The following is a 19,595-nucleotide window of genomic DNA, read 5'->3' on the forward strand; positions in this document are numbered from 1 at the left end:
GTTTTACAAAGTTGGGTTTTTTTTCTTACTGTTTTTGTATGACAATTATTGTTTTACCCTTTTGTTGTAAATACAGAAAGTTTTGGGGGTGGAAGCAAACAAAAAAAGCTTCTCTTGATAACGCCACCTGCTGCATGTTATCTGTAACACAGGGGAAAAGTGATGGAAGTATTAAGATGTTTCAATGAAGTCAAACATGGCAATACAACCATGTTACATATTAATTATTATCATTATTATATATAAATATATATTCATATGCTGGTTATACTCAATAACAAGTAAAAGCCCTGCATTCCTAATTTTACTCAAGTAGAAAGTGCAGAAGTATTATCAGCAAAATGCAGAGAACTTTAACAATCAGTAAGTTTTCATCATGCTGGCCCCTTTCAGTCATATTCAATGACATGCTACCATTAGATTATTGATACTGATTAATATTACTATGTTATATACTGGTAGAATAGTTTAATCTATAGGGATGTTTCATATTTTCTAAGCAGATTTATTTTGAATTTAAAATATTTTTCCCCAATAGCCATAAAACTGAAATACTCAACTTATGTACGTTTTTTTTATTACAATTATTTAATAATGAAAAGTAGTTATTAGTTACCTTCCAGCACCAAGATGGTGTCTTATGGAGTTAGTGTACCGCAATAATAATTATATTTTTAAATTGGTTAATGATAATACAGCAATTAATTAGCCAATTTGAAAAAGTTATTAAAGTGATGAAAAAGTTACTAAAATGATTTATTACAGTGCATTTATTGCATTGCATTATATAACTATATCCTTTATTAATATAATGCATAATATTAATCTGTCAATGTATTTCATTCCAGAAATCAATGAACATGGGGCATTTTGAATTTTAATTGATCACATCATTTATTTAAAATATAAAAATACAGTCTCTGCATTTCTCACCCAATCAACAGTAATGGCAATTTCATTATAAGAAACATTAGCCAAGAACAAGAGGAAACACCAAGAAAGAGAAGACACATAACTCACAAATAAAAAATGTTTTACTCTAAGTTTTCACAATTTAAAAAGATGTAAAAGCTCATTGCCCGTACTGTAGGGTGCAATATTTTCTGTACCCAAAAAACATAAGCACAACACTACTCCATTGTTCTTCACCATATGAATACAATTTCAATTTTAAATACTATAACTTAGTGCCAGTGACAATGAACGGCGAAGCATGAGGAACATCTACACAGCAGCACATTTCATTTCAATGTAATATGTGGCTGAGGTCCCAATTTTATCATCCATATTAAAATAACTTTTCACATGATTGAATTCAAATTAATGATTACCTCTCTGTATTACATATATGTAAGGCTGACTGGTGACAAAACGCCAGAGATGAAACGCCATTCAACATGAATGATATGTAATTTAAAAAGAAAAAGATGATACAAAAAACCAAATATTATTATCAAGAAGAAACTGTGTGTTCAGGAATGGAAATAGTTTCATCATGTCTCCATGCTATTCCATGTTTCATAATTAATAGTAAAGCACTTGGAGTGATACTAATACAATTTATAACAGTAAGTCAGTAATCCATTTTCATGGTACACAGAAGCTGCTTTTTTTCCCCCCTCGTAATGACACAGATCTCATTTGGAGCGTTTTGAAACAACCCCAAAATACTTCATGTGAACAATAAGCCCGGGAATTCAACAGCTCCCATCTTTAGTGCCAAAATTATACATTTTCAAATAAAAAAAATTATCAAATAAGCATGTTTTGCCTATAAAAATCGATGAGTCAAGCAACTGTGAAGCACTCATCTAAGGGGTAACAAACACTTGACTTCATATGTCTGCTGTTAAAAATCAGTTTTCAAGTACTGATCCTTGTGAGCAGATATAACTATCACAACTCTTAAGCGTTGATAGATATGCAACATTTCCTCATTGTCATCCAAAGTGCAGAAACATCTACCTGTATTCCAATTTACACAAGACTAAACATATTTTCAAACATTTGTTCTATAATTTTTAATTTAAAAAAGGAGTTGCTGAAAACTCACATCCTTAATAAAATGTTTTGTTTTCAAGTCTTCATATAAAAAAAAAAAACAAGTTCACTCATTGGACTAACTTAAGGTTTGAAATCCAGTCAAACGTTTTTCCAAACATCTCACAAACTGCAGTATTTCCTGTGCAGTGTTTCTCTGCTTTATCAGAAGTGCAACTGTATCTATTCTTATTTAAATAGAGTCAAATAATGTGTGCTTGTTAAGGGCTCTAAAATACAGAATCATTCTTTGGGGAATGGAAATGCAAAATATTTTTGTTGGCACTTTTGGCAGCAGCTACTTGCCTTTGTTTGACCATATGTTACAATGACTGGTGACAATTTTTTCCCAACTGTCATTTTAATCACGAGATTTAAAGATTTTATGTAACAGTACCAGGGCTGCAACTAAGGATTATTTATATGGTTGATTAATAAGCCAATTATGTTCTCTATTAGTCGCTTGGTTGACAAAATTGTAAAAAAAAAAAAAAAAAAAGAATTGTTTAAATCTTTTTTAAAAATTAGTCACTTCGTCAAATTACCTTTTTTATCTGACTTATAGTCATTGCTGTTCTTCACTACTGCCATGAAATCTTGTATTTTGTGCTGAAATCTTGTACTTTGTGCTGTATTCCATGATATGAAAAAAATATAAAATAGAGCACAGATTGCATTAACAAAAAACATAAGTATTTCCATTTTTTAACTTAGTGAATACAAAACTTACAAACAATATATGTACAGTTCATGGTAAAATAGTGCAATACATCCAGTGTAATTGTAAGCCACACTGGGTAGTTAGGGGTTAATGAATGTCTCTCTGCATTTCTCCTCCTCTTCTGTTTTACGTGCCTTGCAGCCATCACAGACTGGCTCCACGTCAAAATTCATGCTTATGTAATTTAGACCACGTTTTACCCTCACTCTGGCTGGCATGCTGTGGCACCTCTATGTGGTAGCACTGCAGCTAAGGCCAGCTAAGGTGATCTGTAGTAATGTTGGCACTTGTGGATACTGAACCGTCCTGTGTAGCAGCCATTCTGCCACGAGGGGAGGGTGGATCAATCTCAGGCCGCTTCGAATTCTTATTTTCCGTCTTGCTGCATAAATATGATGGTCTGCTTAAAGTGCCAGTGGTCTTTGTAAACTCAAGTCGCGCTGCCCAGCAGTGTACAGGTGTTTCAACTTCTTCTTCTTTGGGAGCTTTCCGTTTTTTAAGTGCTCCGGGTAAACATGTGATATCAAGTGATGTCGCAGGCTGGCAGCTCCCCTGTTTTTCATGATCATAGTGTGTATGCCTGGGTGGGACCGTGCCAGAGTAGTCGGGTTCTGACCAGGTCGGCTTTCGTTTCTGGAATGGGAAAATGAGGCCAAAAATAACTACCATAACAAACCAAGGTCTTATACACCTTATGAAAGCTCTCAGATAAACAACAGGCGTGAGGAGTCTGAATATAAATCTAATCTGTCAAATTAAGCCTTTAACCCTGTTGTCAGCATGCATTATGTAGCTCCTCCAATTGTTTTGCTTTCTCATTTCATCTTATAATGTTGTGCTTCCTTCTTATATCTAATTGTATTAATATATTTCACATGTATTCTTTGTTGATGGTATCGACATCCATTTTGAAACTCACCTTAACTGGCATGTGGAGCTGATTTTGGCGCCAGCGTGGTAAGAGTCTGGGAGTGATGGTTTGGGTTAATGTGGGCTGAAGTGCCACCTGAGGGAACCATATTTTGAGCATCATCTCTATCTGCAGCAGGTTATGAAGGTATCTCTCACTGTAGAAAAAAAAAGGAAGTGAAGGAAAAATCATTAATATGAATGCTGTTTATTAGTGACAATGATAATAGCCCAATTTTCACTTCTATTAGGCTTGCTTCTTGGTCTCACCCCATTTCAGGCTTCTGTAAAATTCCCAGAATCCTGTGCAGTCTGTCCATGGCAACACTGTGCTGGAAACTGGTTAAACCTGCCAAAATTTAAAAAAGATAGTGTTCAAATGTAAAGTCAAATAGAGGGGTTGAATTGCAGGATGCAGTGCATTAAAAATGACAAAACATAATAAGAATGTTGGATATTTCTCAGACACTTACCTTTGTCAAATCGCCCAGCCTTAAGTCCGCGTAGAAGATCAAGCAAAGGGCAGATAAACTTGCGCAAATCTGCACACTGTAAAAATAAGGAAAAGTATTAGATTACTTCTACAACTGATCGGCTATTCTTTTGACAAAAATACTTTAACAAATGCGTAGATTTTGCCCACCTTCTGAGCGAAGGCCAGATCTCCAGGTGTAGCCGATGATGAACCTATCGTGGCGACTATGGGAGAAGGTGCTGAGTCTGGATGCTTAGTCTGACCGGTGCAGTCTCCAGACTGGTCATTCAGAGACCCGGAGAACAACTTAACTGAATGATTTGGGAAGTCATGGCAACTCCCAGAAAGCGTCAACACTTCATCGGCTGAGAAGGATTTGTGTGTTCCACTGTCCACCTCTCCCTCGGAGAAGATGTCCGCCTCGTCCTCGGTGTGCTCACTCTCGCTGAGGAGAAAGCTCGGAGTGGAAGGAAGCGAGTCATAAGATGGCCATTTGGAAGAACTGCCCAGTGAATTCATCTGTGGACAAGTAAAGATAAAAAAGAGGACATTGAGATTCAGATAATAAAGATAAATCTACAAATAAATCTCTAGATGCAACATGAAAAAGGACAAATGACTTAATGACTTAATTAAAAGACAGGCAGAGGCCCAGGCCTCCAAACAATCTAAACTGGGTCCCCACATACTACTAAAGGGCCAATCAGTAATGTTTTTTATATGGTAGATTGTTTTGGTACCATATAAACACAAGCTAAGTGTGTATTTCTGGAGTTTGCATAGGGACATTTGGATCCAGATTTTTTGATTGCTTTAAAAATAAAAAAAGTAGGGTTACAGTTTTCAGATCACATACATAAATCACACACTCTATATATGATTTTATCTTTATTGTGCGAATCAAAGCATTTACAAGGCCCAGCATCCAATCAGTCATCAATAAATCCCTCAGTCCTTAATTATTACAGGCCATTTTCCAAACTCCTCTTTCTTTCTAAAATCCTTGAAAGAGTCATTTTCTCCAACTGTTGTTCTGACTTAGTCAACTTTCAGGGAAATTAATTGGGGACAGCGCTGTTCCAAGCTGTGTCCCCAATTGGGTTAAAGCTGATTTTGGGGTCAGTGGTTGTAGTAATTGTAAGGTAAAGTATTGGTAGGGTAAGTCTCCTGGAAATTAAACTAAAGTCTGTGTAATACCCCCAAAATTGACCCAAATGTGTGGCTCAAGCAGAAACTCCTTGGGAAGAGATGTTTATAACCACTGTTGACGAAGTGGTTACCCCGTGTGACCAATAATACTTAAAGAATAATCAACATTTAACATGATATATAATTTGACACGTGAAGGTGTTCAAGTCTTGTTTTCAGCATATTTGTGGTGAATAGCATCATTTCTAGAGCAATGTGTCGTGGATTAAGAAAAGACTTCTCTAACAAGCTATAAAACTATCTTTATGAAAAGATCAAACAAACAAAAAAAGAAAAAATTGCAAATATCTTAACAATTATGACATAAATGACCACTGGGTGTCGGCTCCCTCATTCCTTGAACAAAATCCTCTTTATGAAAACAGTCTGAATAATTGCTGCCAGTCTCTCATCCTGGGCTGTCAGGTCTGGTGCTCCTCGTCCTTCTCCTGTTTCCCTATTTTTTCTGTTCTGGCATCAACTTTGTGGTCAAAGCTTTTTTTTTTATTTTTTTTTTACTTGTGCCACCGTCCAAACCTCTGGGGGCACAGCATTCGCTGACCCAGTTATTGCACAGCAGGCTTCTTTTGTTGTTGTTGTTGTTGTTTTTTTAACATCGTCACTCTGGAGGACACACTACATAAAAGGTGTTGGAGCCTTTTCTGGCTTCCACCTGCGACACATTTATTTCAAATTCCTGCTGTTGTTAAATTCTTCTGATTTGTACCTTTCGGGATCATCAGCTTATAACTCAACTTCTCTGTTCAGCACGGTGCTCTCTTCATGATCCACCACACGGATGTCCTTATATAGAGCAATGGAGGCGTGGCGGTATGCTTATTGCACATACCGGACACGCGCCTGTCAGTTTAAAATGATGCTGATTCACTAACACGCGCACGGTGCTGAGAACCAAATTGGCTGCACGTGTCATGAATCCGTTGGTGATTTTGCGCAAGCACTTATTTTTTTAGCAGAGTAAGAACATTTCTGGGCATATATTAGTGAATGTTTGCTTTCCTCTTATTATATTCTTTACGTTGTTTGCTCTATGTCTATGTTATTAATGCTGCAGCACTTCCACAGACTCCTTCACCCAAAGTGTGTGAAGGAGCGATATCACAGGTCCTTCCTCCCTGCAGCTGTCAGACTGTACAACCAGCACTGCTCCCAGTAAAACCACACAGACCCCTCACTTGGACAATTTGACAAACTGCACTTTTTCAATGTACATGACTGTGCAATATCAGTATTTTGGATATTCTACTACTTCAGTTCAATTGTGCAATATAAATATATAGATATATGTATATTTTCACTTTAAAATCTGTGCAATAACAATATCAAACTCAGGTATATTATCACTCGACACCAATACATATATATATATATATATATATATATATATATATATAATTTTTTTTTAACTACAACTGTTTGTGTACTTATTTGTTGTTCCTATTATCTCTATTGATGCTCTTCTATTCTTGCTTTCCACTTTGCTGCTGCAATAATGTAAATGCCATCACTGTGGGATTATTAGAGGGAATATCTTATCCTCATTATTATTAATCATTTCAATATTACTATAACACGTGCAGTACTAATGTAATACAATAGTATGCACACTTCACCACGTCCACCAAATCCTGGGTTAATTCAGCAACAAAAATGTACTCATATCCAGTTTTATGTGTATCTTATAGTATCGTGCCCCATGTTTGACGTTCTTCTTTTTTATTCTGTACTATATTGTATTTATTGAGCTGATGCAACGTACTTACTTTCGTTTTTTCCTTTTTATTTTTTAAATATTTTAGTTGTAAACACTGTGATATTTGCATACGACAGTTGTTCTAGCCTGTCTATTTATATTGTATCTGTTCCCTATTAAATAAACCATAATAGTATCAATAATTATAACGTCACTTGCTTAACGTTTAACAGAAAACAAGGCAGCACTTAGTGTAATATACAATTTGGAAAGAAGAAGTGTTAGTGAAGAGAGAGCTCTTACCTTCAAGACTGAGCAGATGCTGATTCACGAAAAACGACGAAACAAACGATAAAGAGGAAGGCACGTAAACGCTTCTTCAACAAGTTAAATAAATTCAAGTCTGACAAAAGTTACTTCAAAACCAAAATATATAAGTCAGTGGGCACGGACGTTTACTCTTCTTAGCTTGTTTACGCTGTGTGCCTGCCTGCTTTTTCTTCTCCTCCTCCTTTATTCTCTTCTCTACTCCTGTGTAGTTTACTTTTGTCGGGTTTCTCCTTCAGTCCGTACACAAAGTACACAAGCGGCACAGCAGCCGTTACACGTGCGGGAAACGCTCCAGCTCCGCGATTGGTCAACGAGGAATTCCATATTTTCTGATTCGCTGGGAGGCTTGACCAATTGGCAGCCACCTCGGTGCTGATTGGCTGGTAAAAGCGTGGAGCCCTCTGCGCCTCCACAAGCCGCACGTGTTGGTGGTGTGGCTGCCGAGCAAGACAGGCTTGCACATGTCAGCTGCTGGCATCTGTTGTAGTGGCTGTATCACGTTTATCTTTCTGTATCAGACCCTAATGCATCTGCAGTAATACTTTAAGGGGGGTAGGGAAATAACAACATGGTCAAGCTACTGAGGAATACATAAACACACATGATGTCTGGGAATAACTCTGCCCCCTGATGATTTGTACCTTTTGCCACAATACTAACTCCTGGTTTGGCCCTTCTCAGTTAATACTGGCATCTGACTGTCTGAGAACCACCTTCTCACCCTTACTAAGATGACCCTGGGTAGGGCCCTAGGTACACCTGCGCAAGCTAATGGACCTGTGCATTATATGGAATGGTGTTTTAATATTTTTTTCACCCCATGAACTTATACACTTGCAGTATAATGCACTCCTGTACAACAGCACCACCCACTACAACCTCAATAATAAACATTAAATATAGTTATCACCTTTCTATTAATGTCAACAGAAACTGAACATGTATAAGCTTCTTTATGGTATAATTTATGGCAGAGCTGTTGTATTGGATTGAATAGGATTGCACATATCTTTGTCCTTAAACCCCAGCATAACATCAAAGAGCAACAACATGTTTTTTTAATGTATTCATGGCTGCACACTTTTAAGGAGCAAGTGTGCACCCTCAGCAAATGGAGCCACATGTGACTTATAGGTTTCCTAATTGTAAATGTTATCCTGAAGCAGTTTTTGTTTGTGCTCTTGTTAATGCTCAAGTACGTGCGACAGACAAAGATTACGAGATATCGGATCAGAGACATATTACATCCAGAGACTGAGAGCTTTGAAAACAGCATTATATAATTGCATAACAAGATTGCTATATCCTTGAGGAGTGAATCACTTCTTTGGTCACATGCAAAAACTATAATGCTGCCACCTGCAGGAGGATGTAATAATTATCCAGTGAGAGGGCCGCTTATAGGGGGATAATGATAATGTTGACAATAATAATAATCATTATTATTACAAGTTAAAGGTTAGGGAGCAGCTGATATGGCAGAATAAAGAAGGGACTGTCAGTGAATGCAACACATGGAACAAATCAGATGCTGCATGCCACAATACTGGCTGTGGAGGGAGAGTCAGTTTCAGTTTGACTCTCAGCCAGGTGGTGAAGCATCTTTGAAGACTGGTTTAAACTTGTGCTCAAAAATGGCCACAAATGACTTAATGACTTAATTAAAAGACAGGCAGAGGCCCAGGCCTCCAAACAATCTAAACTGGGTCCCCACATACTACTAAAGGGCCAATCAGTAATGTTTTTTATATGGTAGATTGTTTTGGTACCATATAAACACAAGCTAAGTGTGTATTTCTGAAGTTTGCATAGGGACATTTGGATCCAGATTTTTTGATTGCTTTAAAAGTAATTCAACTTATTTATTGCACCAAGGTGATATTTGAGCACCACTGCTCTCCGGCTAGTCTAAATAAGTTAAGTGGATTCTGGAGTCCTGCAGTGTGCAAGCTATTTACTTTATTTCTTGATTTGCTCACTTGCAGCCCAGCACCTGGCCTCTCTGATTTGGCTGTGTGCATACTCCTATTTAATGTAGATACCATAACCATGCAAACAGCAACAGTCAATACTATCTGCTCATAGAGATACTACGGAAACAGCTGTGGCTAATACCAATAGCTATCTGTGCAGAACTGTTATCACTTTTTAAACACTTATGGACTAGTTCTGCTGACTGTGTGGACATGTCTACTGCTGTTAGCCAGCTTATGCAGTGAGCATTTGGCTACAAATAAGTCTGCTAAATGGCATTTTTGTAGACGATATCTATAGGAAAATTAACAAAAAATTATTGACTCAAACTTTTTGACACTATGAACAAACTGAAACCTTCTGTACAACAACCTACTGATTTAAAAGGTGATTATAGATTCCACTAATATTAAAGTATTGATCAAAATATTACTACATCGTGATTAGTCAACAGATACACCTGATATCACCTTTTTTCAGCTGAGCCCATACATTTTAACTCTTAAAGGGTCAATTCTCCTAATACAGAAAAAACTATCATTAGCTTCTCAGTATGTAATCATGCAGATTAACAGTTTTCATAAGGACTGTTTCTTTGTAAGATAGTAGTTCCCATGAAAACTGTTACCAGTGAGGTCTGTGAATTATCCAAACATTTCTTGGAACTTTCTTTGGTTTTAATGTAATTTTTCAATGCTTTAAGTGGGTGTAGCTGCTGTAAACAAATCAATTTCCTGTGAAGGATCATTAAAGTATCTATCTGATCTATCAACTGGAACAAATGAAACCAAAACTAGCTGCACAGCAACATACCACTAGAAGTATATAAGATTTTTTATTTTTCCCCCAAAATTTAGGTGAACCGACCCTTTAAAAAAAAAAAAGGGGGTCAGACCTCAGCAGTCGTTCTCTTTTAGTTTAAAATATCCCTTATTGACCATACTGTTTCCTCTCCCGTTGACTGAAACCTCTGGACAGGATATCAGCATGAACTGGTAACATCTGAGACAAGTGAGCATGGTGCAAATCTTTAACTCACCCTGTGGGAGAGGAAAGAGAGCAAGTGCACACAGTAAAGCTCTCTAAAGGTGAAAGCTCTTGCTGATATGGGAATTTGCAGGAGGTGGCTGATACCACACTGAGGAGTAGTGACCCTTAATTGATTGACTGCAAACTCCTGCTGAGACCACATTCACACAAAAAACAGTTTGACGTTGAAAGCAACCAAAACAACCTATTTGTTAATTAAAAGTTTGACTGGTATAAATATTTCTTCACCAACTGCAGTTTTTTCAGAACATGTTATACATTTATTGGCTTCTTCACTACTAACATGATGTTGAAAGACAATAAAATGTTCAAATAACCAAGTGTGAATATTTCTCTTCAAGCACAAGACATGCACAAACATAACAAAAAACTTGAGTCTTCTTTCTACTAAACAAGGGAAAACATGAAAGTCACTTTTCATTCAGACATGATAGTGACATTGTGCTGATTTTGTTCGCTTCTTCCACTTTGCTGGCGTTCGTCTTAACCAGTCCGCTGATACCATCTCTGTTTTATCATGTTCCATTTCGCTAGCAACCAACCCAGGGGTCATCTCTGTTTGTCCTGGAGATGAAGGCGATCTTCCTCGCCATTTCAGTGTGGTAGATTCGTTTGCAGGCCTCAAAGTTCTTCCGCTGTCGCTCTCGGCAGGGCTTCTCGTAGTAGCGCTTTCGCTTCACTGTTTCAATAATCCCATCCTGGGACAAGATCCTGGAATATGTGGAGAAAATGTGTGAATAGCTGGGACTTGAGTTGTGGTCAAGACTGTCAATTCAACAAGTAAATAAATAATACTAAATAAATAAGAGTGCTCATTCTAAATCTCCAGATTCTAAAAATTGATAGAGTAAATTATTTTCATGTTTTAAACATAAAAGACCCAAACCTGCTTGAATTACCAGATATAAAATGGAGCTTTATCCGGTCATGGAGAGGCTAAATGCATATTGACTGTATCATAATGTCTTTCAAGATTCAGCTGCAACATACCACCGGAGGTGTTAAAGCTTTATGCAGTGAACTAGAATCTAAATTTATATAAACAAATGGTGAAACTTCTTCATCTGCACGGCACTGACACAATCAGACATCCAGGACACTAAACTCTAATGTAGCTGAAAACATAGTTCTTTAAATTACCTGACAGTATATATGAATTTCAAAACTCATTACAGAAATCCAAACAAAGAATTATATTCATTACACACTTAGAAATAATGTTTAGACCTCAGAATTTATGATTTATATACAAGCTATTTATTTAATCAAATCACAAGCTTTACTTACCAACACATCATAATCACAGTCTAGAAAGCACTCAGAGTTTTTCCTTCAACAAATCAAGACTTTATAATCTTTTATTTTCACTAGAAATTCTGAATCGGCACCTGCATGAAAATGTGGATTGTGACAAACCATGAGCCAATTTTTTTTAAACCCAAAAGTGAAAGGATTAATGAGTAAATGTAACAAAGCTGTCTTATCTTATGAAAATTACTGGCTCTGGATCCAAAGCCAAAAACCCTGTTGAGGTGTGAGGTACCCTCTTACTAACAGACAGAAAGCATAACCCCATAACATTTTTTAAGGACTCTGAAATAACTATATTATGAAATAAAGATTGAGCATATTATTATAATATTATGCCTGTGCAGCCTCCACTTATGACTATTACTCTCTGCAGAAAGGCTGAATGGAAAATGGAGAAGAAAGAGGTGGAGAGCATGAGCACGAGGAGGCACAACAGCAGGAGCAATGCAGACAAGGAGAGGAGTGATAGAGGGAGCAAACATGAAACGATCAAATGGTTTTGGTTTTATTAACTTTAACTAAGATAATCACTACTAGATTCTAAATGTACTACAACTTTGGACCTGTACAGCCTCCACTTATGACTCTTACTCTGTGTCATGGAGTTTTTTGATTTTTAATTTGCATTTTAGTTATACATTAACTGGCTTCTTGAGCTGTGTTAGTGGAAGCATATAAAAACATAAAATTGCTTGATGTCAGATTTTATAACCAGACAAATGCTGCTGGTGCAACCTAAATTTGTGATACTACAGGTAACAGTAATTATAAGGTTGTAGATTCATTTCACTTTCACATTTTAACAATTTCTTATGTTATTTTTTTTTAACATACTCTTGCAAATATCAGACCAAGTTAAACACCACTGCGCATGCGCACCCCTCTGACATTGAGCGGAAGGCTAACTTAGCTAATGTTAGCCACTGTTAGCGTCTCAACAACACATCACATCTTATTTATCTACTTTAATAAGAATAAAAACAAACGTGTCACCTGTTTAAAGTTGAGTACGCAGCATCAACGTTGCCCTCTTGAACCATCACTGTCCGAGCTACGAAGCGAAGGTGTCTCGCCATGATGAGACCGGTGCGAGCAGCAACACTGACAGACTGGAAACAACTAAATATAAAGAGTTCCGCTTACAAGAAACCCTGCATCAATCAACGCCAGGTGACGCTGTACTCAACTGCTCTCTGAAATAAAATGTGCTGTTTTTTTTCTCCACATTTATTCGTTATGAAGTTTGTTATTAGGGCCCGAGCACTGACAAGTCAGTTTAATTGGAATCAATTAAGTAATCACTTAACCCCACAGGTCAATTTCCACATCTGAAATCATTATCAAATCTATTTACACCCATTTACCACACAAAGGCAGTCATCAAAGCATTCACACAAGGCCTCAATCCAGAAATGAACCCAGAAACCCATTTCAACCCCACAGTTGGTATTGTTCAGTAAGATGGACTGAGCATGCTCCCTACAAGTTACTCAGGCACTATAAAAGACAGCCTGAAACAAGGTTCGCTAGGCCTAGCTGAGCGACAGCTAGGCAGAACTTTTTTTCGTGACTAAAATCTGAATTAAAAGAAACATAAAGCCAAACAGTTTGTTAGTCTGGTAAAGATAAGACAAAGCCGACTCATACTTAAATCATACAGCACGATGTGATTCAGGAAGTTGTTTTTTAATCTGGTTTTAAAAACTTTTGTTTTTGTTTGCGATCTACAGGTTATGATTCTGCTGCTTCAATGAGCACAAATGGGGAAAAACCCCAGTACTTTCTGTGTTGTTGACAGTCACAGATGGCCATGTAAAAGGATGGCATTACATAAGTTGAAACTTGATCAACTTGGAAGTTCTTTTGCTTCAAAAAGCCACATAAAAATTCAGGAACGTTCTGATACATAACTGAGAATAGGGAGTTGTAAGAAGTCAGTATTTTTTTGTGTGTGTGTTTTTTTTTATCATGATTCAACCAAGAGGGCTGTTTTTCTTCTGTATGTTTTAACTGATGATAGTTTATTAATTTGGGATCGATAGCTTGTTTCAGAGTTCATGAAACACCTGTGAGATTAAAATAAGAATGCTGAATGTGAACACAACTCTCCTTCATGGTTTATTGGGCTATGATGAATCATTTAGAGGATTTTCAGGATCAGAGTTTAGTTTTTAGAGTTGCACAGGAAAAATCAGTAATGAGAAATATCATTTTTGAAAAGCATCTTTTTAGTTATCACTTAATGAACTCAAGTATTCTAGTGTGTGTAATCATGTCTTCTTACAGATTCCCTGCAAAATACTGTCTTTTAAAAAAAATGTTTAACCCTCACATAATAATCATATTCAAACTTTCCACAGCATCTCTTCATAATTAGTCTCAGTATAAAATGTATGCACAACAAATCATCCATGAATACCTAATCAAGGCCAGGCATGGCAAGGAGAAACATAATTTACTATCAGACTATATGATGGTCCAATTCTACACAATAAGGGGGAACATAAGGAGTTATTAATTATTAATTAGTTTTTAATAAATATTGGTCAAACACTCAGCTGCTTTTCCTATGGGATCAAACTAGGGCCATAAAGATTGTGTACCTGTAGAAATAATTTGTGCGTCTGTAAAAAAGTTTTGTACCTGTGGAAATAATTTGTGCCTGTGCAAGCATTTCTTCGACAGACAATCAAATGTCCTACCTTCCACGTGCGACATTGAAGTTAAAAGACACAACACTCAGGGCCTCAGCTGTTGCAGCTGCATTTATCTGGCTGACAAAAGGTGTTTTCTCTTTGTCTCTGACTCTCTCTCTCTCTCTCTCTCTCCGTATGTGTGTGTGTGTTACCTGTGTGTCTATGCACATTAATATGTCGCATTTCTTTGCTTTTTTGTACTCATCATATGTGTCTGTGTGTGTACATATGAGTGTCTGTGCATGTTTCCATGCACGCATTGATGTGCATGTGTGTTGCAATGTTTAATTTTTCACTATGCATGTGTGTGTGTGTGTGTGTGTGTGTGTGTGTGTGTGTGTGTGTGTGTGTGTATTGCAGCTCAGGCCTCCTACGGTGATAGGCCAGTTCCACACCTTGTTCTTCGGCTCGGTACGGATGTTCTTTCTGGGCGTCCTTGGCTTCGCTGACTATGGGAATGAGGCCCTGCACTTCAGCTGCGACCCTGATCGCAGAGAGCTCAATCTCTACTGCTACAACCAATTCAGACCCATAACACCTCAGGTATGACTAAACTAAAAGGTACCACAAATTGACATGGAGTCGTAGTCTACTGGTAGACCCATTTTGGTACTCTAATATTACAAAATGTATAGCACTGAGGTAAGCTAAGCTAAACTACGCTAAAATAAGATGAGCTAAACTACCTTCAGTGGTAGTATCAGCAGATATTAGATAATTTCACATAATGTACATCTGTCTCTGCACATATGTCGGCTGATAAGTAGCAAAAGAAACTGTAAGGAAATGACAAAGATATGTTTTAGGTAATTTAAAAAAATAGTGCCATCACCTAATTTGTCCACGAGAGAGCACTGACAAGTATAAAAGGCCCACAGCGGACCAATATTGGTCACAAATCTTTAAAGGAAAAATGTTTAATGATATTGGTGCTTGTTAAAAATATTTATCTTAATTTTTTAAATAGTTAAATTTAGCTTGTACATTCCTTACATATTGTATGAGGCAGCTGGATTTGCGAGATCACAACATGAGCTCACGTGAAAATCCATCCTGTCAGGCTTCAAGTTACACAATTATGTCCGAACTACCAGTGGTTCAATCAAATCAGTGTCACGCATGCAGCTGCCCCTCAAGGTAACACAGAGATAAACAGATGGTTAATTCACCCGCCAAGTATTTTTAGTGCCTGCACCTTTTCAAACAGTTTCCATGGGCGACTTTTTAGATGGTTCTGTGTAACCAACCATCTGGCATGTAAGGTTACAAAAACATTTGCAAAGTCAGAAAACAGAAAACTTTCAAAGGTGGTAATCAGCATGATGTGTTTTCCAAATTAGTAGAAAATCCAATTTAGGAGAGATAAAACATTGTAGCAATCATTAAATTCCACTGGGTTCCTGCCAGCCTCAGTTACAAAAGACCATACCATATTTTATTTCTTCGTTCTTGTTGTCTTCCATTTTATATATCCTGTAATCTCTTTCCACAGGCTTTTCTCATTTTCCACCTTGCCTCCTTTCTCCAGGTCTTCTGGGCGTTACAACTGGTAACAGTGCTCGTTCACGTTCTTATGCCGCCACTTCAAGCGCATTTTTGGCAGCCTTAACATACATGAAAACTCATGAAATTCTGCACACACGTCACAGCTGGTAAAAATGTATTTAATTTAATGTGATTGGACCCAAGCGTGGTAAGGGGGCTCTATAGCGCCCCCACACGTCGGGTCATGTGACCACAAATCCTCTCGGATCGGCTTGAAATTTCTATATGTGACAGCTCTCATCGGATCATGTGGAAATTAATTTTGTGGAATTTTTTTACCAAACAGGAAGTTGACCACGCTGCGTGGCGTGCACCGACTTTACGATGTTCACAGAATCATGAAACCTGCCACGTAGGTTTAAAATCATGAATTCTTTCATCTGATACCACATTTGCCCAACATTTTGCCCCAACAGCTCAGTAGCGCCCCCTAATGCCTTTTCCCACTTAGTATGTACTGACAAACTCTAAAACTCACCAAATTGGACACACTCATCAAGACTCACGAATATTATTTTTTGGTATAAGCGCAACCTTTTCAGTGCCAAGATGACTCTACAGCGCCCCCTAGAACATTAAAAGTTGAAGCCCCGCCTTCTACATACACGTACATGAGTGAAATTTAGGATTCATATATATCATGACCAGACGCACAAAAAAGCCTCTTGGACCCATACCGTAACTCCAACAGGAAGTCGGCCATGTTGGATCACAGGTGCATTTTTTCCGCCATTATCCCCATTTTCAGGCCTCGTACTTTAAAAAACTCTTACTACAGTTTTGACTCCAGAGACTTCAGATTCGAACTGTATCATCCTCAGACCTTGATGATGTAAACTTTACGACAGATTTTATCTACGTTATACCAGGTGGGCGTGGCAGTCGTTTGTTTGTATAAACAAACAACTCCTTATAATTCCTCCATACATTGTCGGATGTTTATACATGCAGCGCGTGAAATGTCACACTTGGTGACGCCGTTTCAATTTCAACATCATTGGGGATGGGTGTGGCAAGGGGTCTCCATAGCGCCCCCCTAACAGCAGGTCATGTGCCCACAAACTTTGTCTGATCTTAGTGAAATTTACAGGACTCATAGCACTCATGGGTAAACCCCCAAATTATTTTTTCTAAATTTTCACTCTAACAGGAAGTGAGTTATTGTGCATTTCCTGCGTCAATTTTCAGTTTTTCCCACATAGTTTAGACAACTTTCCCGTCTTCAGGAGCACTTTTATTTGAGACCATAATTGCCCCTGGGCGTGGCACAACAGCTCAATAGCGCCCCCTAATGCCTTTATCCATTTTGTACATTTTACCAAACTCCTACACTCACCAAATTGTACACATACTTCAACAGTCACACAGATTGACTACTGACGAAGTTTGGGATTTTTAAGTGAGAATATGACTCCACAGCGCCCCCTGGAAGATTTCAAAGTTTAAGCCCCGCCTTCTACATTGACATAGAAAAATGAAATCGACAACGCCTATGTATTATGTCCAGACGCACAAAAAAGCCTCTTGGACCCATACCATAAGTCCAACAGGAAGTCGGCCATCCAGGCAAAAATGCTCAATCTTGATGATTTTTTGGCCCTTCACCCACATTCCTTTGTGCTGAGAAGTCACCCAGACTCATTTGTTGTCTTAGTTTGCCATCTAGTGGAGACATTAACCGCATCACACAATGTTCAATTAAAGGCACAGGAGCAAAGACATCTACATGCCAGTTTTGACAGCCCTGCAACTGCCGCACGCACCAACGTGCACGTACGGCGCGCGTTGCAGTTGGGGGGAAAACTGGGGGGTGCGAGGGCCCTTCGACACTGCTTGCAGTTTTAATTTTTATTATTATTTAGAGATGTGTGTGTTGTTTTTTTATGATTTACAAGTCAGAAGAGTATTATAAAAGAAACTGTGTTTATACTTTTGGAAAAATTAACTGCAATATTTAATCCAAGTCATTTAGCACTCTGACAACCCCAAGGCTTCAAAGAATCTACTGTAACCTATGTAACATCATCTTAAAGTCCCCCTCCACTTAAAATTGAGTCCACTGTGGAGAATGATGTATTTATAAGCTTGTTTTCACATTCATCTGCTAAAAGTGGAAATTTCTCTGTGCTCTCTGAAAATCTGATATTAAGAGATGGACCTACGAGCATGATTTATGATGTCACAACTAGTTTCCTGGTCCAATATTTAACTACAGGTGTGATATGGAAAACTGACCCCTCCAGTGCACAAACACTGAGAATGGACTTTACAGTGAAGCAGGAGACATTTTGTGTCCAATAGTTAAACTTCTGAAATGAAATATTTGCATATTTACACATACTGAAATTTTTAAATGAGGGAGAAGATTAGATTTTAAAGTGGAAATTAAACTTGTTTTGTGAGAAAAACATATCAGAAACACATTATTGATCCAAGAAGAGTATTTTGATATGTCTGGATACTATTTCTATACTTAAGAAAAGGAAATAGCATACATCTCCTGAAGAGACAGAAGACACATGTTTTGAGGTTAAAACGAAGTTTCTACGCTTAAAGGTGACACTAATAAAGAGCAAAGAAAGCGAAAGACAGAACAGAAACACAAATAAATATTCTGTTCCATTTTGCACAGGGAACCAAACAGCGGTTATCATAGTAACTAAGTAAAAGGAGATGGCTTTCAGTCGAATCACAGCTTCATGAAGCTGTTGTCATAGCAACGGGGACAGAGGTGTCCAGTGTTATCCTTTCATCGGGGCCATTCTCTTCTTCTTCTCATTCCTGGGCTGCTGTTGTCCTCGCCCTTTCTCCATCTGAGGTCAGCCAGCGGTGAATGCTGGCCTGGATAGTACATCTAACTTGAATTAAAAAGTGCCTTTAAATGTCCTTTCTCTTAGTATGAAACACCCGGTGAGGTTAATTCCCATGTTGCTTGTAATTCTACACTGTACTGTATCTGCACGGTGCCACAGAGAGGAAGGCTGAGACAACCTGCGCAGATAACATCATGACTCCTTTTGTTGGGTGAATACACTGCATCATGTTTCCAGAGACATCCCTTCTGATGCAGACCCGATGAGGTATTCTTGGCAGTGTGAGTATGCGTGAAAGAAAGAAAGAAAGAAAGAAAGAAAGAAAGAAAGAAAGAAAGAAAGACTATAACCAGATGAAGGTTAAGTTTGCAATAACAATTTGTATTCCATTTGGGGATCAAAATTTCTCCCTGACATAATTTTACTGATATATTATAGTTTTTAAATGAACTATTAATTTATTTTAACTTTATTTGTTACTATTTCTTTATTTTGTTTTGTTTATTTTGTTTGTTATTCCAATTTGACCATCTACCATAGTTAGCAATAGTATTATTAAGTCTTAAAATGTGTGATTGACCTATTTTTTATATATGATTACAACACATGTACAGTGGATGGGATGGCTTGTGATAAAGAGTCTTACTGGTGGCTTTAAATTCAATTGTGCAATCCTGAATTTGTATTTACATTATCGTCGGTGCGACAATATAAGATACAGTCAAACACTGTAAATATATTATTCATATCAGAATTGAAATATTTCAGCATTAGCATGATCTATTCTGTAGAGCTGAAATGATTAGTTGATCAAATGATTGAGTTAATT

The 19,595-nt window shown here is 37.6% G+C and overlaps 2 protein-coding genes across 2 annotated transcripts; both read right to left on the bottom strand.

Annotated features, from left to right (window-relative positions):
- Positions 1–1,032: 1,032 nt before the first annotated feature.
- On the bottom strand, positions 1,033–7,576 carry ciarta (circadian associated repressor of transcription a). Its single transcript, XM_062435944.1, has 6 exons — positions 7,351–7,576; positions 4,314–4,664; positions 4,144–4,219; positions 3,941–4,019; positions 3,681–3,828; positions 1,033–3,394 (listed from the first exon to the last, which is right to left on the bottom strand). The coding sequence occupies exons 2-6, from the start codon at positions 4,662–4,664 to the stop codon at positions 3,011–3,013; spliced, it is 1,038 nt and encodes a 345-aa protein (XP_062291928.1). The 5' UTR covers positions 7,351–7,576; the 3' UTR covers positions 1,033–3,010.
- Positions 7,577–10,203: 2,627 nt separating this feature from the next.
- On the bottom strand, positions 10,204–12,806 carry mrps21 (mitochondrial ribosomal protein S21). Its single transcript, XM_062435988.1, has 2 exons — positions 12,706–12,806; positions 10,204–11,112 (listed from the first exon to the last, which is right to left on the bottom strand). The coding sequence occupies exons 1-2, from the start codon at positions 12,786–12,788 to the stop codon at positions 10,932–10,934; spliced, it is 264 nt and encodes an 87-aa protein (XP_062291972.1). The 5' UTR covers positions 12,789–12,806; the 3' UTR covers positions 10,204–10,931.
- Between the last annotated feature and the right edge of the window lie 6,789 nt (positions 12,807–19,595).

The sequence above is a fragment of the Scomber scombrus genome, chromosome 16, assembly GCF_963691925.1.
Source record: "Scomber scombrus chromosome 16, fScoSco1.1, whole genome shotgun sequence".
Classification (NCBI taxonomy): Eukaryota; Metazoa; Chordata; class Actinopteri; order Scombriformes; family Scombridae; genus Scomber; species Scomber scombrus.